General features: G+C 35.4%; 1 protein-coding gene across 1 annotated transcript; it reads left to right on the top strand.

Moving 5' to 3' along the window:
• The first annotated feature begins 2,890 nt into the window (after positions 1-2,890).
• LOC127689955 (olfactory receptor 150-like) lies at positions 2,891-11,994 on the top strand. Its single transcript, XM_052189527.1, has 2 exons — positions 2,891-2,901; positions 11,070-11,994. Exons 1-2 carry the CDS (start codon positions 2,891-2,893, stop codon positions 11,992-11,994), a joined length of 936 nt encoding a protein of 311 aa, XP_052045487.1.
• Positions 11,995-16,976: the final 4,982 nt, after the last annotated feature.

Genomic DNA, 16,976 nt, shown 5'->3' with positions numbered 1-16,976 from the left:
CCTCAACAGAAGAGTGGATGCAAAAAATGTGCTATATCTACACAATGGAGTACTATTCAGCCATTAGAAACAATGAATTCATGAAATTCTTAGGCAAATGGATGGAGCTAGAGAACATCATACTAAGTGAGGTAACCCAGACTCAAAAGGTGAATCATGGTATGTACTCACTAATAAGTGGATATTAACCTAGAAAACTGGAATACCCAAAACATAATCCACACATCAAATGAGATACAAGAAGAAAGGAGGAGTGGCCCCTGGTTCTGGAAAGACTCAGTGAAGCAGTATTCGACAAAACGAGAACGGGGAAGTGGGAAGGGGTGGGTGGGAGGACAGGGGAAGAGAAGGGGGCTTACGGGACTTTCGGGGAGTGGGGGGCTAGAAAAGGGGAAATCATTTGAAATGTAAATAAATTATATCGAATAAAAAAAAAGAAAATGTATGCACATATATTAATTTGTGAATTGTGCCAAGACATAGTATTAAAAATTTGTATTGCTCTACAAAAAAAAAAATTGTGTAACATACTGTGACTTGCAAATTGCATGTTTTCTGAATCCCAGTGGACATCCCTCCAGAACTGAATATTTCAATTTGTAGTAAAATGTAATACAGCACTTGGTAGGACCACTGACTTAGGCGTCTCTCCTACTTTATCTTCATGTTAGGACTCCAAAGATGGACTCTCTGTATCTCCTTATTCCTCTTTTTTTTTTCTAAATTCTTTGTTAACATTCCAAACACTTTCCCCCTTCCCAGTTCCCCCGACCCCATATGTACCATAAGCCTTCTCTACACCCATTCTCCAATCACTTCCCTCCTTTTTTTCTCTGTCCTGGTACTCCCCTACAATGCTGGATCAGGCCTTTCCAGGATCAGGGCCCTCTCCTTACTCCTTCATGGTAGTCATTTGATATGCTACTTGTGTCTTGGGTATTCATAGCTTCTGGGATAGTTAATATCCACTTAGTAGTGATTGCATTCCATGTATATTCTTTTGTGATTGGGTCACCTCACTTAGGATGATATTTTGCAGTTCCAACCATTTGCCTACAAATTTCATGAATTCATTGTTTTTAATTGCTGAGTAGTACTCCTCTTTTTAACATGCTCATACTGCTTAGTGCGCTCCACTTATTGACATTTTCCTAGTTTTTTTTATTGGCTTATTAAGAATAAATGATTAAACTTGGCTTATTGGTTCTAACCAATTTTAATGAAAAAACAAGGTTTGCTAAAGTGCCTGATAGCCATTCTGTGAATAACAAACTCCTCTTACCCATATCCACTTATCTGGGATTATTGATTAATCTGCATTTAATTATATGTGATACCTGAGAAGTGCTAGAGACTTTCAAGTGCTATTCTGATGCACTTGCAAACAGGAGATGGGAGCCATGAAATAAAACGTTCATATAAAGCACCAGCATCTGAAAGGCAAAGGAACAGGCTCCAGGCTTGCTCACTCCAGTGGATTGGCTGCCATGCATCCTGGGAACTGCAGTCAAGCTCTTAGCCCCTCCTGGCTGAGCTCAGAATTAATTGCAACCATCCCCTAACCCTGGAAAGCTGTGAGCTATGAGCTGCTGTCTGAGCTCCAGACTCCCTTTCAGTTTCTCTTTTCTTCCTCCCAGCTAGCTTCAATAAGCTGCCATCACCCTACATGGCTTTCATCTCTGCCCATCCTTTCGCTGTGAAAGCATGTAAAAGCATGGTACAAGTGGGAAGGGGTGATTGGGGAATGGACTGAGGGAAAAGGACTTAAGGGACTCATGGGGAGGAGCGAACCAGGAAAGGGAAAATCATTTGGAATGTAAACAAAGATATAGGGGAAAAAAAGGCATCAAGTGCAACCCACTCTTTTTTTTTATTTATTTTTATTTTTTCTATTTTTTTTATTTTCTATATTCTTTGTTTACATTCTGAATGTTTTCCCCTTTCCTGGTTCCCCTCTCCCTATCCATCTCATAAGCCCTCTTCCCTCCACCTATTTCCCAATCACCTCCCTCCCATTTCCCTGTCCTGGTACTCCCCTACAATTTTGGATCAAGTCTTTTCAGAACCAGGGCCCTCTCTTTCTCTCTTCTTGGGGACCATTTGATAGGCTAATTGTGTCTTGAGAATTCAGAGCTTCTGGGCTAATTAATATCCACTTATCAGTGATTGCATTCCATGTGTATTCTTTTGTGGTTGGGTTACCTCACTTAGGATGATATTTTCCAGTTCCAACCATTTGCCTAAGAATTTCATGAATTCATTGTTTTTAATTACTGAGTAGTATTCCATTGTGTAAATACACCACAATTTCTGTATCCATTCCTTCATTGAGGGACACCTGGGTTCTTTCCAGCTTCTGGCTCTTATAAATAAGGCTGCTATGAACATAGTGGAACATGTGTCCTGATTGCATGCCAGGGAATCCTCTGGGTATATGCCCAGGAGAGGTATAGCAGGATCCTCCGGAAGTATCATGTCCAGTTTTCTGAGGAACTGCCAGACTGATTTCTACTCTTAAGGAAGGAGAAATTGTTCTCCATTTATCTGAAAAGAGATCTCAATTCAGAATTGTGTATTATAAATTTGTGCCTTATCTCCATTTATTTGTTTAATCAAGTACTTAAATCACTGTAGACTCACATATCTTTAATCCTTTTTTCATATATATTTTACTGTAAAGTGCTGCATTTATTTATTTTTCTTTAACTAATTTCTGATGTGGGAAATGGAAATCCTCTTCTATCATGCCTATGTTCACTTTCATGAATCTTTCTTACTACTGAAAAATGTTCTAAATATCTTATTTCCCTCTCAGAAATGCTACTACACATTTCTTCTTTCATCTCTGGATATACCTCTTGAATAACAGAATTAAAAACATGCTACACTCATGGAACCTGGGTTTGTTATTGCTACTTTGGTGTCACTGATTCCATTCGCTGAACACGCTAAGCAAGTATTCGTGTGTTTATACTAATTCTGTACAGAGATACACGTATAATTAACTAAATTTAGTTCACAAATTTGTGTTCATTGGAAGCTAAAAAGAGAAAACATTAATATAATGCTTTCTACTATGAATTAGTATCAGATAGGTTAATTTAGAAGTTTTCATTGATGATATGTAACTTCCATATTAAAAATGAGAGGATTCACCATCATCCATTCCCTATATATTTATTGGTCTATTTCTTCTCTTTGCTATAGTGGACCCAGAATTTCCCCTGCACTCTTATGGAAAACTGTTCCATCAATAAAGATATTATATAAAGCAATTACAATGTTTATTTTGTCTATATTTCTGTAATCTCTACTTACTGTCGAATTTAGTAAGGTAAACATGTTCATCACCAGCCCCTTCTATGAAACTAGTATTTTGTGGAAATCAATAAAGGAAGATATGAGACAAGTTTTGATAATGATTACAAAACATTATTTAAGTGGGGGTGGAGGGCAGTGAAAATGACCTCATATACTTTAGAGATTATTTTCAGATGGGAAGTTGTCATGGAGTCCTCCTAAAATTTTGCCACTAGACTTCAGTCTCTGGCCCCAAATGCAATAATGGATACTATTACCAAACACAAAGAATTATACTCCAGGGAAACAAAGTGAAAATATCAACCAAAGCACAATACTAGGTATCTTAATTGCTTTTTCCCTGTGAGCATCTCATTCCCAGTGGAAAGAAATCCTTGGAAAGTTTCTTTCTATACGCATTTAGGATGCCTCTTATATTTCAAAATCTCTGTAAAAATAATATCAGTCTTGTAAGTGCCATTTGAAGACTTGAGGGGAGTCATGACATTGCATTTATGATAGGAATGTAAACTACTCAGAACATAAGATTTCTGTTCAAATCCCATGAATAAAAATGAGACAGAAGATTGTATTTTGGATTACTTGCTCCAATGACATGAAGCGGTATTTCATTTAAGGAGCACCTGATCCTAGAACTCATGTGTTACTGGGATGGAAGTCTCCACATAAAGCAAAGGTGAGGAGCTAATTTCCATTTGTCCTGAAATCTCTCAGCTTCAGAATGTCAGATGACATTCATGACCTCTACATTTTAGGTATTATAGAATTTTTTAGTGGTAGCTGAAAATATCACTAATGCTTGAGAACCAAATTTTCTCTCAGTCATTTTTCATGCTTGGATGGAATTTTGTTCTTACACAATATATTTCTGTGGCTATAGCTGTTTCCTCCAAGGTGAACTAAAAAAAAAAAAAAAAACAGTAACTTTTATCATCATAAGTCATAGAAATACTAGATGTAAGTTACGCTCAAATAATTCATCAAGTTTTACAAATAATTTCAGTGTATAATCCCTGATATAAGCTATAATACTTATAATATAAAACTATAATATAAAAATATAGGGGTATCTATTATTTTCCTCAACAAGCAGCTTTAAAATTTTTAGTATGTTTTGTTATTTAGCAAACCCAAAATTACTAATATTGTGGAAACATAGCTTATTTTTTAAACTTCCATATTTCTCTTGAGAACTTTATAGTAACCTCTTTCTAGATTAAACACCATAGCATGTGTGCTCCTAATAACCTACTCAGTCACAATATGCATCTACAGAGGACCTTTCTCTCTCCTTGTAGATATCAGCATTTTAATAAGTATGGACTTTCTATCATGAATCTCTCTATGCTTTAAGCCTACAGCATATGCTTATTGTTATTAAATGTTCATCCTGCCACATTCATAGCCAAATAATATTGCTTGAATAATTATAACCAGGGAAGTACTTATTATGATATTCTGCAAATTCTATAATTATATTATTATTATTTGTAATATATATTTTATAACAGTTAAAATATAAAATCTTGGGAAATACTTAGTCACGATTACCCAATAGCTGAATTGTCTTAAGTTTACATAACTATGGATTATTGTTTTCTTTTTATATTTATAAAGCATACAGGTTTAACAAACAATATCAAGATAACCTAGGGAGCACTCAACATGAAAGGAGTACAAATAAGAACAAAAGAAGAAGAAAGACATTTTTACATGCAGTTTTGTATAGTAACATCAAAATTAGTTTTATAACCTATCAAGTCATAATACTGAAACCAAAGTTCTAGTTGAACTTTACCAGGTTCACAAGGATTCTACTTAATCTACATTTTATAGTTTTACAAACTTTGGGTAACCCTGGAAGGCACAACATTGTATGAAACAAGCCAGTCAAAAAAGAAAATACTGCTAAATAGTTTTTCGTAATAAAGTAAATATAATTGTCAAATCCATATAAATAGAGAATATGATAATTCTTTCTAGAGAATAGAAGCTGAGAAAGAAAAGGTGGACCTGTTCAGTGGTTATACATTCTTAGTAATGGAAGAAGAATTAAACTATAAAATGTTATATACAGTATAGTATCTAAATTTAGCACATGGTATTATGTACTCAAACTTTAGAAAAAATTCCCTCAGATTTTGATATTTTAGTTATAACACATTCATCTCTAAGGTTAATAAAAAGGAGGCTAATATATATGGATGTGTAGGTATATGTATATGTGAGAAAAATTAATGTAAAAATAGACCTTGAATTTGAAAGAGGGTTATACTGAAAGTCTTGAAGGGAGGAAAGGGAATGAGGATATACTGTAATTATATTATAATCTCAAAAAGTAAATAAATAATTTTGAAATAAATAAATAAACTGAGTTCAAAGAGTGGGGATTCTCAAAAAAATACATTTAGAGGTCTCCTTTAGTTACTTCTTGAGTTCCTGCAATGATTTCCCTCAAAGCTGTGTGTTCTCCAGCACAGCTGCAGAGATGAGGTGACTGAACCTTTCGATGCCCTGAAAGCATGAGTGGACCCCAGGTGATGAACACTGAGCCAGAAGATTTGCCTTCATGGGGTGTGGGCTTAAGTATAATTGTTCCTAAGCAAGTCCCAGTTCTTCACCTTTAAAAGAAAAAAAAAAAAAACACTAGTTTTGAATTTTTCAGGAGCCTATAGTAAAGAAACTTTGAACTTTTAAAGTGACTTTGGACTTTTAAGGTGTTACACTTTTTAAAGACTTGCAGAATTTAAAATGTACATTAACTGAGACTTTGGGGACAAGATTATGATTTCACGGCGATATATTTGCGTGTTCGGTTACATCGGGTAGAGGTTCTAGTTTATTTTTATTATTAACTTGAAATTATCTAGAGTCACCTGGGAAAAAAGAAACTCAATTGAGTTGGAAAGTTAACCTAGGAAAAATTCTATGTGACAATGTCTATGAATACTGTTTTCTAGATGATAAATGTGTGAAGGCCCAACCCACCTTGTAGAGGACCTTTTCTAGGCAGTCACCATGGGTTCTTTAAAAAAGCTAACTAAACATTTATTGGTACACAGCCAATAAACAATAGCTTTCCATCATTTTTTTTCTTCTACTTTTGCCCTAACTTACCTCAATGGGGGACTATGACCTGCAAAAAAAAATAAATGTAGGCTGAAAGAGGCCTTTTTGTCCCAAAGGGATTATCAGAGTGTTTTTATCACAGGAACAGAGAAGCAAACTAGAACAGATAGTGAACTCACTTACATATCTACATATCACTAATCAATGAACCTATTACTATCATCCTTTTCATCAATGAATAAATTTTCAACATATGAATTCTCTGAGACAAAGAAAACCAAATCAACATAGACATTCATTATATTTCTCTTGTTTATTTTATTTTCTGACATTATATTCTAATTATATTGTTTTCTCCTTTTCTTCCTCCTCCCAAATCCTCCAATACACACCTCCTTGCTCTATCTCAAATTCATGTCTTCTTTTTTCACTGATTGTTATATTATGTACATATATATATATATATGTATGTATATATATGTATGTATATATATATGTATGTATGTATGTATGTAAAGAAATATTCCTAAACAAAACCTGACCAGGCTGTATAATGATTCTTGTATGTTTTCAAGGCTGACCCCTTTATGTTGGGTGTGTTCTATATTGGAATAAATTTTCAACACATGAATTCAGGAGACACAGCATAACTAAATGAACATGAAGCTCATCATCATATATTTCTTTTATTTTTAGAGATTATATCAATCTATAAGTTTAGAATTTTATACTTATATATTTTGTACTTGTAATACTTTTCTACATTATACATATATAATTGTATATTATATAACTTTTAATTATATCATTTTATAATACAAATACATCATTATGTCAATTGGTGTGCTCTTCCCTGTGGGGAAACTATTCCTGCCACTCTCAGCATTCTTGGTTGCCCCTCACGGTCCTTTGTGTAGAACTGAAGACTCATAGGCTCTGTCTTCTTTAACATGTCCATTGTTGTTTTTCCTTATTCAGCTCATTTAGGCAGCTATCCTTATCTTTAATAGAAACAAAACTAGGAGATTTGCTAAAATAAATAAAACATATTTCACTGAAACTAGTACTACCACTTCTGAGTTTGACATTAAGTTAACAATACCAATCTCTAGACATTCTTAAACTTTTCTAGAAAAAGTACAGTATTGGTCCAGAATGGAAATGCTTTTTGGTACAGGAGCCAGATGCAGAGCTAGAAGACAAGTATAAGCAGTAAGGCCTTTCCTTCCAGCACTGGATGTTGTAAGCCGTGCTACTCCAAACTCTTTTGCATAACTTTCTGTGTCAGTGTGTTTTCTATTCTTGTAGATGTGTCTCAAGTATTGCAGTTCCTTGGACCTGCAAAAACCTGAATGTTTTACATTGTGTAGTGTTCTCCAGTTGTTTTCTGAAAATTTTGTACTATTTTAAAACCTCGCCAATAATATGAGATTGCAAATTTCCCTGCACCCTTACAGATAATCACCATTTTATCATAATCCTGCCAATCAATGCGAAATTTTGTTTCACTGTGATAATTGAAATGTCTCTAATAACTAATGATGGTACACATATTTTCAGATATGCTTGTAATGCATGAATGCTCACTGTTCTCATTTCTGTAACTCAACCAGCTTTTGTCATTCTATAAAGAAGGGGCACGTCTATTCTGGATTCTAACTTTAAACTTTCTATCAACTGCCCTAACTTCCTAATTTTAAACTTTCTATCAACTGCCCTAACTTCCCAAAATTATTGAAATCAGGATAACATCCTAAAACTAATTAAGACAGAAATTCAATCTAGGCAGTATCATCTCTAGAACTTTAATATGTATGCTCATCTGCATGAAATTTGTCCAACAGAATGACCCATCACCCAGGAAGTAATTATACCAAGTAATAAGCAGTGAGAGTCTTTGGTGTCCACTCACACTAAACCAAATAAATAAAGAGGGTGGCAATGGCAAACATGAGAAAGCATTTCAGAAGTAGGAAGCAATACTGGAATGAAGTCTCTGGGGTGGTGCTGCACCAGAGCTCACCCATCTCAGCTGAATAGCATGGTGGGCAGTCTCCAGAGATCTCACTTGCCCACTGTAGCTCTTTCTTCATGGTAATCAACAGATCATTGTTCAATGATCTGGCCATTTGTAACTGAATTGTTTGTTTTCTTAGCCATTAGAATATAAAACTACTTTAATTATGTTAATATATCTTCCTAAAATAAATTACTTGAGATATGTTATTTTCATTCATCTATGGTGTCCTTAGTGGTACAAATTATTTTTCATTTGAATTATACTCAATTAATTCTTTTTTGCCATAACCTCTGATTGTGAAATGTTATACAAGAAACTATACCAATTTCATTGGCATGAAAATCTACTGTTGTGTTTTAAGTGTTGTTAGTTTTAGCTAATATATTTGGTGATAGCATACATTTTCTTAATTTTTTATAATGTGAAAAGTTGTATATAATTATTTAACATATAACTTCTAATTTTCCATTTAATGGAAAAACATTCTGCCTACACTGAGCTGTTTTGAAACACGTACATTCAATAATTTATTCCTGTAATGATTTTACAGATTGGCAATTTCCTTACATTTCATGGCACATTTGTAGTATGAGAATATTGTGATGCTGAAATAAGTTTTCAAATGGTGAAACTAAAAATTTCCATTTTATTCTTCTCTTTTAGGTTTGTTTGGATAATTCCCAAACATTTATATGGATATCCATATAGATATTTTATGATCAACATGAAATTATCGGTAATGAAAATGTCATGGGTTTTAATAAGGATTGCACTGAACTTATAGAACAGTTTGTCTTGGTTCTCATTTCTATAATGGCCTTTTAAATAAATTGCAATGCTACTTTCTTCAAGATTCTTTGAGTTTTACATATATATTAATTAAAACATACATTTATATACAAATAATGTATATATAATATACATATATAAATATACATATAAAAGTACATTTACATTTTACTTTCAGATTCAGATGCCTTTTGATTCCATGTTCTCACCTGATTGCCCTAACTCGGCTACAATGTTATTTAAATCACAGCTTACACTGTTCGTTATGAAGAAAAGATTTATGTTCCTGCCATAAGTATAGCAAGGACTGTACATGTGTGCAGAAGCCTTTCATCTTAGTGTGGATGCTGCTCTTATTGTAACATAGAAAAAATGTTTTTCTCTGCAGAGTGATTGGGAGGACAAATAAGTCACAAAGAGTCCTTAGCAGACTCCACTGAACATATCTGATATCTCATTGGTTGCCCATAAATTGAGTACTAAAATTCTCATAACAAAAACCATACTCCATGTGTTTTGAGCTTTAGTAAAGTTTCTCTTATGAATGTGGGTGCCTGTGCATTTGCGGTATAGATCTTCAGAATTGAGGCTTTCTCTTGTGGATTTTCCCTTTGATGACTATGAGGTGTCCTTCCTCATTATACTTGATAATTTTTGGTTGAAACTCTATCTTATTGAATATTAAGATGGCAACTCCAACTTGTACTTGGGACCATTTGCTTGGAAGACCTTTTCCCAGCCTTTTACTCTGAGATAGTGTCTGACTTTGTCGGTGAAGTGTGTTTCTTGTATGTAGCAAAATGCTTGACCCGTTTCTGTGTTCAGTCTGTTAACTTATGTCTTTTTATAGGTGAGTTAATTCCATTAATATTAAGAGATATTGAAGACAAATGAGTGTTAGTTCTTGATAGGTTTCTTTTTGTAGGTGGCTTTATGTGCATGCGGTTGTCTCCCTTTGATTCTGTTGTGAGACGATTAATATCTTGTCTTTGCTTTGGTATAGGTATCCTCCCTGTGTTGGGGTTTTCCTTCTAGAATCCTCTGTAGGGCTGCATTTGTGGATAAATACTGTTTGAATTTGGTTTTGTCCTGAAGTATTTTGGTTTCTCCAACTATGTTGATTAAGAGTTTTGCTGGGTATAATAGTTGGGACTGTAATTTGTGTTCTCTTAGAGTCTGCATGGTTTCTAACTAGGCTCTTCTGACTTTTAGTCTCTCTGTTGAGAAGTCTGGTATAGTCACACATTGGACCACCAATCAGGCAACATACACCAACTGATATGAGGCCCGCAACACATGTACAGTAAAAGACTGCTGGGTCTGGGTTCAGTCAAAGAAGATGCACCTAACCCTCAAGAGACTGGATGCTACAGGGAGTTTAGAGGAGTGGCTGGGTGGGGGTGATGGGGAAAACCTCGTGGAGACAGGGTGGTGGGGTAGAGTTTGGGATGGGGAACAGTAGGAGGGTAGCCTGAGAACAGGATAAAATCTGGAGTGTAAAAATAAATATATAAGGGGAAATAATTTAAAATGTAAATAAAAATATATTGAATAAAAAATAAATATATAAATAAATAAACCTAATAAAATTAAAATTAAAAAAAGAAGTAAACAAAATGTGCTCAAACAATTAAATATAAATCACTAAGAAAAAATCATACTCATCTTTAATAAATCATAATCATCTTTAACTATAATTGCCATGTGTTAATCACTCTAAGACCTGAGTTGTGTAAAATTTAAGATTATCTGTCAGACAAATCGAAGATGCCTACCAAATTCTGTTTCACATTTCATTATGTGGTAAAATACTAGTTAATTCAATTTTGTCTCTTTCTACATAGAACTCAGAGAAGAAAATGTTAAAAAGAAACATTTCTGGAGTGACTGAGTTCATCCTCGCTGGGTTAACAGAAAAACCAGAGCTGCAGCTGCCCCTCTTCCTCCTCTTTCTAGGCATCTATGTGGTCACAGTGGTGGGGAATCTGGGCATGATCACCCTGATACTATTCAGTTCCCAACTGCACACACCCATGTACTTTTTTCTCAGCAGTCTGTCCTTCATTGACCTCTGCCATTCTACTGTCATTACTCCCAAAATGCTGGTGAACTTCTTGACAGTGAAGAACATCATCTCCTACCCTGAATGCATGACTCAGCTCTATGTTTTCCTTATTTTTGGAATTGCAGAGTGTCACATGTTAGCTGTAATGGCATATGACCGCTATGTTGCCATCTGTAATCCCTTGCTTTACAGTGCTAAAATGTCATATCAAGTCTGTTCCTGGATGATATTTGGTGTATATACTATAGCTTTGATTGGTGCCACAACTCACACAATCTGCATGCTGAAAGTGCATTTCTGTGAGGCTGATGTAATAAATCATTTCTTCTGTGATCTTTATCCACTATTGGAACTCTCTTGTTCTGATACTTTTATTAATGAAGTGGTAGTTTTATGTTTCAGTGTTTTTAACATCTTTATTCCAACTCTGATGATTTTAAGCTCTTACATCTTCATTATTGCCAGCATTCTCCGAATTAAATCCACTGAAGGCAGGGCCAAAGCCTTCAGCACCTGTAGCTCACACATATCAGCTGTTGCTGTCTTCTTTGGTTCTCTTGCATTTATGTACCTGCAGCCATCATCAGTCAGCTCCATGGACCAAGGGAAAGTGTCCTCTGTGTTTTATACTATTGTTGTGCCTATGCTGAACCCCTTGATCTACAGCCTGAGAAATAAGGATGTCAAAGTGGCTCTAAATAAGTTCCTTGAAAGAAAGTGTTTCTTGTGAACCAGACTGTTTTTTCATCACTAAAATTCTTGTTTAGAGAGCTAGCTAACAGTTCCGATGGCTAAGAATGCCCATATGATATGAGATTAGTGCTATCACCACTTATATTTAGAGTTAGCAAGGGCAGGACAAGCTTTAGCCAATGGGACATGTGAAGAAGAGCAGCTATCTGGAATTTAGAAAACCATCTGTTCATCATACCATGTGTCACACTCTTCAGTTTTTTATACTCTCAAAAGCCTTCTTGTGAATGATTCTGTTTCAGTATGTGAACTATGTTCTTTCTATGCAAGACATATTTATCCTACAGTGAAGAGTAAATACATATGGCCTGAATTCTTGGTCATCTCAATATTCTATGTAATTAGCCTTTGTAATTAAATATATTTATAAATAATTCCAAGATTGTGAAATCCAAAAATAATAATTTTATTATTAAAAAGTAAAATAAACAAAATATTTTTATTCAGTTTATATCCTGACCACTGCCCACTTCCAAGGCACATCCTTTCACAATCTCTCCCTCTAATAATCCCTCCCCTTCTCCTCTAAGATGGTGGAAGCCAACCCTGTATATCATCCTGCCCTGGTACATCAAGTCACTGTCACTTGATCCTCTCCCACTGAAGCCAGACAAGGCAGTCCAGCTAGAAGAACATAACTAAATTTTGTAAATTTTGTTAATGTAAATTTTGTTAATTGTGTGGAACTGTATTAAAGGACATTGCATAATATGATGAGGTAATATAGCTTCCATCAAAACAAAAATGCAAACAAAAAATGAACAAACAAAACATGATGTTGTATGGATGAGACACACATAACTAAACAAGAATGTACACATATGTACAATTCTCTAAGGCAGAGAGGCAGTTCGAACAAAATTTCTTATATGGATCTGTGTTTTCTAGTGCTTGTAGGTATGTATACAGTATGGAACTGACCACAGCAGATTCAGACGTGCATTATTTTACAATTGCATTAAGTATGAAATATTTATTCATACCTAGAAAGAAAAATTCATAAAAATGTTTTCTAATTAATTACATATTAGTCAGAATTGTTAAACATAGTGATATTTTTTTTAAAAAAAAAAGATGATTTATCCTCAAAAGAAAAGACTGAATTAGAGACAGAGAAAGAGACTTGAGAAAAAAATAATCCCCACTATTTACCTTACCTAATTAAATCCCATTGCTTCTCTTGGAAACTGCAATCATAAAACTGATTTTATGCTTCTAAAAGTAATTATGCATGGCTATTATGCTAACTTTAAGTACCTTCCAAAAATACATCAGGTCCCTTATGATGCCTTCCTAAATGTATCAGCATCTGTAGAATCATTCTTTTGACCTCTTAAGATATCTAAAAAAAGTGCTTTCTTCTTCTTTGGAGCTATTTCCAGGTAATAGGTGATGATTGTGTTGTTTCTGTTTCTTTAAAGCTTCAAAGCTTTGAAATTTTTTATTAAGTAAAATTCTCACCCAGGATCATTTAGATGACACTGTTTAAAATCTATTGGTTACAAAATGAAACAAATTGGCATCTTCACAGAAAGAGGTCTTGTAGGGAGTACAGGATGATGGTGTAACTTGTGTCTGGCAAAGAAAGTGGTGGGGGGGAAAGAAGCGGTAAGAGTAATCAAGATGCATCACATTCATGTATGAAATCACTAAAGAATGTATTTAATAATATATCTTAACTTCATATTATACAATAGGAAAATTAAAATATGAAACATTAAAAATCGAGTATATATGTCAAGAATTCCTACCCAGGATTAGATGGATAAAATGCCATGTCTATTTCTACCATAATAGGAACTATCATATGGATTTCTGTAGTAGCTGAACCACTTTGTATTCCAACTAGCAATGAATAAGTCTCTTTCTTTATATCCTAAATAACTGTTATTGTCATTTAATTTTAATGATGACTTTATTAGATCTTTGAAAATTTTGTGATGTATACAATAGATTTTGATCATATTCAACCCCTACTCCTCTGAAATACTCCATTATCTTCCCTCTATCCCCATCACCTTTCCAAAACTTTATGCCTCCTTGAAAATAATCTCATTGCTCACTGAATTAAATTGGTGCTTCTATATATGTATTAATGTAGAGATGTGCAAGGGAGCATTATAAACTAATGAAAGACAACACGTCAAAAGCAAATTAGTTGGCTCTCGAATAATACAGATTGGACACATGCCTTGGAATGGTATAGCTGGGTCACATTGTGTGTTAATTCCATGCTTCTTAAGAAACTTCCACTCTAATTTACATAGTGGTTGAAATAATTTGCACTTCCACCACAGGTGAAAAAAAAATCCTCTTTCATTTCTTCTTGTCAGCTTTTGCTGTCAATTGTTCTACTAAACTTTGTAATTGTGACTGGAGTAATATAAACCCTCAAAGTTTTTGTCTCCAGTGACTGTCTAAGGCAGGACCAGCCAGTAGCACACAGGGCATATAAACAGTGAAGCAGCTGGGACAGGGTCCTTCCAGTCACCATCTGCACCCAGGAACTGGGACTGTTCCACAGCCCTCTGTGCACCAGTCCTGCCAGGGGAGAGCTGGTCTCCAGGGAGTACTCTGACTTCCAGCTAAGAGGTGAAATCTCCATTGCTCTCTCCAGCGACTGTCTAATGAAGGACCAACCAGGAGCATACAAGACACAGGAGCAGAGGAGCAGCTGGGACAGGGTCCTTCCAATCGCCATCTGCATGCAGGAGCTGGGGCTAACCCACAGCCCTCTGTGCACTGGTCCTGCCAGGAGATAGCTGGACTCCAAGGAGCACTGACACAGGCTTGCAGGCCCACAGAAGGGACAAGCTCAAGTCAGAAAAAGCAAGACCAACTAACACCAGAGATAACCAGATGGTGAAAGGCAAGCACAAGAACTTTACCAACAAAAACCAAAACTACATAGAATCATCAGAATCCAGTTCTCCTACAACAGAAAGTCCTGGATACCCCAACACGGGAAAAGAAAGATTTGGATTTAAAATCACATCTCATGATGATGATAGAGGACTTTAAAGGGGACCTAAATAGCATCCTTAAAGAAATACAGGAGAACACAGGTAAACAGGTAGAAGCCTTTAAAGAGGAAACACAAAAACCAAATAAACAATTACAGCAAAATACAACCAAAAAGGGGAAGGAATTGAACAAAACCATCCAGGATCCAAAAATGGAATTAAAAACAATAAAGAAATCACAAAAGGAGACAACTTTGGAACTAGAAAAACTAGGAAAGAGACGAGGAGTCATAGATGCAAGCATCATCAACAAAATACAAGAGATAGAGAAAATTTCAGGTGCAGAAGATACCACAGAAAATGTTGACACACCTGTCAAAAAATGCAAAATGCAAAAAGCTCCTAACCCAAAACATCCTGGAAATCCACAATACAATGAGAAGACCAAATCTAAGGATTATAGGTATAAAAGAGAACAAAGATTTCTAACTTAAAGGACCAGTAAATGTCTTCAACAAAATTATTGAAGACAACTTCCCTAACCTAAAGATAGAAATGCCCATGAACATACAAGAATCCTATAGAACTTCAAATAGATTGGTTCAACTGGTGGTTAGCATGTAGAAGAATGCAAATGGATCCATTCTTATCCACTTGTACAAAGTTCAAGTGAATCAAGGACCTCAACATAAAACAAGATACACTGAAACTGATAGAAAGGAAAGCAGGGAAGACCCTCCAGCACATCAGCACAGTGGGAAAGTTCCTGAACAGAACACCAATAGCTTATGCTCTAAGATCAAAATTGACAAAGAGGACACCATAAAATTGTAAAGTTTCCGTAAGGCAAATGGCACTGTCAATAGAACAAAGCAGCAACCAACAAATTGGAAAAAGATCTTTACCAACCCTAAATCTGATAGAGGAATAATATCCAATATATACAAAGAACTCAAGAAGTTAGACTCTGGAGAGATAAATAACCCTACTAAAAATGGGGTACAGAGCAAAAGGATTTCTCAACTGAGGTATACCAAATGTGTGCGAAACAGCTAATAAATATTCAACATCCTTAATTATCAGGGAACTGCAAATCAAAACAATCCTGAGATTCTACCTCACACCAGTCAGAATGGCTAAGATTAAAAACTCACATAACAGTAAATGCTGGGGAGGATGTGGAGAAAGAGGAACACTCTTCCATTGCTGGTTGGATTGTAAGCTGGTAAAGCCACTCTGTAAATCAGTTTGATTGTTCCTCAGAAAATTGGAAATAATAATAACTGAGGACCCAGCTATACTACTCCTGAGCATATATTCAAAAGATGCTCCAACATGTAATAAAGATACATGTTCCACTATGTTCATAGCAGCCTTATTTATAATAGCCAGAATCTGGAAAGAACCCAGATGTCCCTCAACAGAGGAATGGATACAGAAAATGTGGTACATTTACACAATGGAGTACTACACAGCTATTAAAATCAGTGAATTCATGAAATTCTTAGGCAAAAAATGGAACTAGAAAATATCATCCTGAGTGAGGTAATCTAATCACAAAAGTACACACACAGTATGCACTCACTGATTAGTGGATATGAGCTGAAAAGCTCAGAATAGCCAAGATACAATTCATAGACCACATGAAGCTCAAGAAGAAAGACAGAAGTGTCTTTACCTTGGTTCTTCTTATAAGAGGTACAAAATACCCATGGGAGGAGATACAGAGACAAAGTGTGGAGCAGAGACTGAAGGAAAGACCATTCAGAGACTTCCCCACCTGAGGATCCATGCCATATACCTATGCCACTATTAAACCCAGACACTATTGTGGGTGCCAACAAGTACTAGCTGATAGGAGCCTTATGGCTGTCTCCTCAGAGGCCCAGCCAGTGCCTGACAAATACAGAGTGGAATGTTCTCAGCCAACCATTGAACTGAGAACAGGGTCCCCAAGGCAGGAGCTAGAGAAAGAACCCAAGGAATTGAAGGAGTG

This window comes from Apodemus sylvaticus, chromosome 7 (genome assembly GCF_947179515.1).
Source record: "Apodemus sylvaticus chromosome 7, mApoSyl1.1, whole genome shotgun sequence".
Classification (NCBI taxonomy): domain Eukaryota; kingdom Metazoa; phylum Chordata; class Mammalia; order Rodentia; family Muridae; genus Apodemus; species Apodemus sylvaticus.
This window is presented reverse-complemented; position numbering and strand designations above follow the sequence as displayed.